At 40.3% G+C, this 5,326-nt stretch overlaps 1 protein-coding gene across 1 annotated transcript; it reads right to left on the minus strand.

The window, feature by feature from the left end:
- Positions 1-916: 916 nt before the first annotated feature.
- LOC141608297 (uncharacterized) lies at positions 917-4,149 on the minus strand. Its single transcript, XM_074427661.1, has 3 exons — positions 2,818-4,149; positions 2,444-2,712; positions 917-1,727 (listed from the first exon to the last, which is right to left on the minus strand). The coding sequence occupies exons 1-3, from the start codon at positions 4,147-4,149 to the stop codon at positions 917-919; spliced, it is 2,412 nt and encodes an 803-aa protein (XP_074283762.1).
- Positions 4,150-5,326: the final 1,177 nt, after the last annotated feature.

A 5,326-nucleotide genomic window follows, 5' to 3' on the forward strand; every position in this document is an offset into this window, starting at 1 on the left:
AGGAACGTAACCAAACTAACTCACTTGTAACCGCTGTCATTGCCCTGTACTCTGCCTCGGCCGTGGACTTTGACACGGTCACTTGTTTTTTCGTCCTCCATGATACTGGTGTATTGCCGAGTGCTACATAATAACCACTGAGCGATCTTCTTGTAATAGGACAACTAGCATAATCGGAATCACAGTAGCCACGCAACTGTAAATCACTATGCTTGTTAATTATTATTCCCTTGCTTGGATTCATCTTAATGTACCTCACAACTCTCAATGCACCGTCCCAATGTTCTTTTCGCGGTTCATGTACAAACTGCGAGAGGATATGCACAGCATACACGAGGTCAGGTCTTGTGATTGTGAGGTAAACTAGCTGCCCGACTATTCGCCTATACTTCAGGATGTCTTTCAAAACTGGCCCCTTTGCTAAAGCCAACTCATGTCGTTGTGGGATAGGAGTATGTGCCGGTTTTGCCCCCGTCATTCCCGCTTCATCAATGATGCCTAAAGCGTACTTCCTTTGATTTAGAAATAGGCCTTGCTTCCCATGCTCTACTTCGATTCCCAAAAAATACTTGAGCTTGCCTAGCTCCTTTATACCAAAGGCTTCATTCAAGAAGACTTAATAAACTTTATACAAGCGGAATTATTGTTGCTCACGACTATCATGTCGTCTACATACACGAGTACACCAATGAAAACATCACTTCTATTATATGTGAAAAGAGAGTAATCTGCTAAAGATTGAATGAACCCGTACCTTTGTAACGAATTAGTCAATTTAGCAAACCAATTTTGGGATGCTTGTTTCAACCCATATAACGACTTGAGCAATTTACAAGCTTTATTTTTCCCATTTGCTTCGAACCCCTGTGGAACTCGCATGTATACATCCTCATCTAATTCGCCGTGTAAGAATGCGTTATTCACGTCCAATTAACCAATTCTTTGCCACTGCCACGGCTAGCAAGCATCTTACACTCGTCATTTTTGCCACTGGTGCGTATGTCTCGTGATAGTCCACTCCTTCAATTTGAGTGAATCCTTGAGCAACCAACCTCGCTTTGTACCTTTCTATGGTCCCGTCAGCTTTGTACTTTACCTTGTACACCCATTTGCATCCGATGGGCTTCTTTCCTTTAGGTAATTTGACAACCTTCCATGTCCCATTACTTTCAAGCGCATCAATTTCCTTTCTCATGGCTGCCCTCCAATTTTCGTCCTTCGCTGCTTCATGATAATTGCGGGGCTCTTGAATTTCATCCACTCTTGCCATGAAGGACCTGTGTGAATTAGAAAAACAATTGCTAACAATGTAGTTAACTAATGGGTATCGAGTACCTGTCCTTGAGAATGGTTCGTGTTTGGAGTGAACATCGGCAATGGAGTTCAGCAGCTTCGTGGACTTGCAGACATAGTCTCGCTTCCAATATGGCTCAAACTTATTTCTAGCACCCCTGCCAAGCTGCTCTCCTTCGATATTGTCCTTATCACGGTTCTCATTTCTCTCGTCATCGCTAGTATTAGGAGTTGCCAATTCATCAACCATGGGAGTTTCCGGTTCATTGCTGCTGTCAATGTGTGTACTCCCCCTGTTTTCGAAATCCCCTCCCATATTCTCATTTGTAATATCCTCTAAACACTCGTGTGTCTCCAAATGATCCATGGGAACCGTGTTATCAATAGGCTCTACAGTACGTTGGTTGTGATTAGGAACATTACCTTCGGTACTGCTAATTTTTTCATAAGGAAAAATGTGCTCGTAAAAAATGACATCTCGTGATACAAATATTTTCTTTTCTTGTAAATCATACACTTTCCAACCCTTCTTGTTGTGGGGGTACCCTAAAAACATGCATCTTTTCCCACGTTCATGAAATTTGTCTCGGGTTTTGTCTTTATTATGAACATAGCAAAGGCACTCTAAGACTTTAATTCCCCTCAAATCGGGTTTCTCATTATACAATAATTCATATGGTGTACGCCCCTCAAGTAAAGATGTTGGTGTCCTATTTATCAAATAGGCCGCTGTCATAGCACACTCTCCCCAAAAATGTATCTGTAAATTGGCTTGAAATCTTAAGGCTCTCGCTTTTTCTAGAATGTAACGATGTTTCCTTTCCACCCTTCCATTTTGTTGGGGTGTATCGGTATTGCTAGTTCGAAAAATTATGCCATTTTCTTCATAATAATATCTCATAGGTCTCGATAATAATTCTGTACCATTGTCACTTTGTATAATTTTAACATTTTTATTAAATTGCGTTTTTACCATATGACAAAAAACCCTCAACAATTCACCTGCCTTACTTTTTTCTTTCATGAGATATATCCATACGGCCCTACTATGATCATCGACAATGGTAAAAAAATAATGAGCCCGTGATAAACTAGCCACTCGATATTACCCCATATGTCACAATGGATTAGTCCAAATAAAACATCGCACCTTTTATTATTCAAGTCAAAAGATAAACGAGTCTGTTTTGCCCTACAACAAGGATCACAGACATAACTAGAGTTCAAAGCCAAATTACCATCGATTAAAGATGTAAAACGAGATAAGACATTATTTGACGGATGACCCAAGCGCTTATGCCACAACCGAGCATCCTCCTTCAAACCCGTCTTTGCCACGCTTTCTTCTTTTGCCTCTCGAAAATTGTAAACCCCATCTTGATGTTCACCCCTCCCAATCTCCGTCCTCATAGACCGGTCCTGCATAACACAATAGTCAGGATGAAACGTTATTATACAATTGTTTTCTTTTATTAACTGTCGAACCGAAATTAAATTGCAAGTTAATGTTGGCACAAATAGCACATCTTTTAGCACGAAATTCTTCCCGAGTCTAATTTCCCCGTGTTCCCTTGCTTCAATTTTCCGTCCATCAGGTAAAGCCACCAAAGAAGCTTCTTCTGATCGAACATTAGCCAAGCATTCACGCATTCCCGTCATGTGGTGTGAACAACCACTATCAATTAACCATTCATTAATAATTGTAGTTTTCATACCTTTTAATTTCTCAATACCTTTTGGGCTCGTCGTCAACAGTGTTCGAAGTCGCGTTATTTTTTCCTCTGTGAAAGGAATATTTGAAGTTTTTGTGTCTGCATCTTTCGAACTCGACGAACTCGTTCCTACAGCATTTGCACGAGCTCCACTTGACTGAGAACGCTCATCACCGCGTCCTCCGCCTCGCGCTGAACTTCGTCTTCCTCCGGTTCCCCTGCGACCTCTACCCCTGCCACGAGCTTTAATGGTCTCATACCCATGTTTGACGTAGCATGCGTCCTCTGTGTGGTAGTATTTTCCGTAGTGGCTGCATCGTGGTGGTTCTTCTTCCTTGGTTTCCGCCTTTGAAAAACCTCTTTGATCCCCTCTGCTTGGTCCGTAGCCTCTCACAACCATAGCCGCCTCGTTTTTTTCTTCTTGTGTTCGTGTCACAGTGGTGTGTCTCTCCTCTCTTAAAACCAAAGCATAGGCTCTAGCGAGTGTGGTAATTGGGTCCTCCATCAGCAAGTGAGTTCGAAGGTTACCATACAGTGTTCTATCTAGTCCCATCAAAAATTGGTGGACCTTCTCCTCCTCCTTTTCTTTGGCTAATGAAGCGGCTGCTCCACATGTGCACTTCGAAACTCGGCTATAGTTAGCAAGCTCGTCCCATATGGTCTTCAGACGAGTGTAGTACTCAACGACGGACTCTCGCCTTTGTTTGCACTCGTTTAATTCACCCTTTAATTGGTGAATTCTTGGGGCATTTCCGGCTGAATAGCGGTCCTTCAACTCTGCCCATATTTCTGCTATAGGTGCTGTGAACGCAATACTTGCGTGCAATTTCGGATCTATAACATTCCGTAGCCATGCTTTCAACATGGCGTTGCATTGTCTCCAAGCCACCGACTCGAGGTTGTCTTCTCCTTCATCACCACTCGGTTTTTTGAAATTCCCCTCTACTATGTCCAATTTATTCTTGGCATCAAGGCCGTTTCTGACGGCATCTGACCACAATTCGTAGTTTTCTCCATTAAATACGATTTGTGTAAGTGAGACACTCGGGCTATCCGATGGATGAAGGTATAATGGTGAACACATGGGAATGGTTTTCATATTTTTGTTTTTGTTGTTGTCAGATTTCTCACCGTTTCCAGTCATTTAGAAATTTGGATCGAAAATTGCTCTGATACCATGTGAAACTATGAAACAGAGAGTTTTGTGTTGAGTGAAAAACTCAATGATTTTTATTGATTTATATTTACGTATATATACAACCTAACATAAACTTCTTGTCCAAGCTAAATCCTCAAAGAAAGGCAACAGTATAACAAAAAATAATCTTCTCAAATATTTACATTCCTTCAATTACGTATATACAATATTACCGAATATTCTAAGAATATCGATAATATTCTTTCAAAACTAGTCCCATAGTTCACCTTACTTTTATATTAACTTGAATAAATCAAAACTAAAAAATAAATCAAAACTTGAATAATGGAACATGGGGAGCTGATTTCTTATTAGTTGTTTCCTCATTGTGAGTTCATTTAAACAGGAAGTCTCATTATAGACGGAGGATATCCATCTATAATGAGAGATGGGTCGAATCCCTCTTACAAAGAGGCAAGTGAGAGGCCAAATGGTAGGGGCGTTTTAAAATAAATAGAGGTCCGGTGCGACACGGAAAAATGAGGCCTCAAATTGAATGCTTAAGTATATTATACTTCGAGATTTGTATTGAATTTCATTAATAAAAGCTTATAATACGGTGACGAAAAGCGGAGGCCCGGTTCCCACGCCCGTGGTTGCTCGTGGCCTTAGACACCCCTGCAAATGGTAACCCATTAGTTTTCCACTTGCCCTCCCACTTGCCTCTTTATGAGAAGGATCCGACCCGTCCCTTATTATAGACGGATACCTCCGTCTATAATGAGAATTTGTGCCATTTAAATTACTAACTTATCAAACAACTTGCTTAAATCAAGTTAGTCTTTATAAACAACTCCAATAATGTAGCTACTAACTTACAATTTCTTACAAGCAAGTCACCGCCAAACCAGCCGACTTGCTCTTGTTGTTAACCGTTTGCTCTTATTGTTAACCAATCTACGTTCTATTAATTTACTTTTACCTTTTACAGTTACTTGTTCTATTAGTTGTATTAGTATTACGATAAATCGTAAATTTTTATTAGTCCTTTTATATGGACCACAATTTTTTGTTTAAATCGGGCATATTCATCCGTCTTAAATTTAAAACTAATCAGAATATAAGAGACAAAAGCAGAATGGATAAATACTATCACACTTTTGTCTTATCTTTCCATATAAGA

The sequence above is a fragment of the Silene latifolia genome, chromosome 10 (genome assembly GCF_048544455.1).
Source record: "Silene latifolia isolate original U9 population chromosome 10, ASM4854445v1, whole genome shotgun sequence".
NCBI classification, from domain to species: domain Eukaryota; kingdom Viridiplantae; phylum Streptophyta; class Magnoliopsida; order Caryophyllales; family Caryophyllaceae; genus Silene; species Silene latifolia.

Excerpts from the sequence above, each read along its gene's own strand:
- LOC141608297 (XM_074427661.1), bottom strand. The coding sequence starts at position 4,149 with ATGACTGGAAACGGTGAGAAATCTGACAACAACAAAAACAAAAATATG. Across the intron at positions 2,713-2,817 it reads AGAATTTCGTGCTAAAAGAT|GACCGGTCTATGAGGACGGA; the intron begins GTGCTATTTGTG and ends TGTGTTATGCAG. Across the intron at positions 1,728-2,443 it reads TTTGACTTGAATAATAAAAG|CAGTACCGAAGGTAATGTTC; the intron begins GTGCGATGTTTT and ends TGAAAAAATTAG.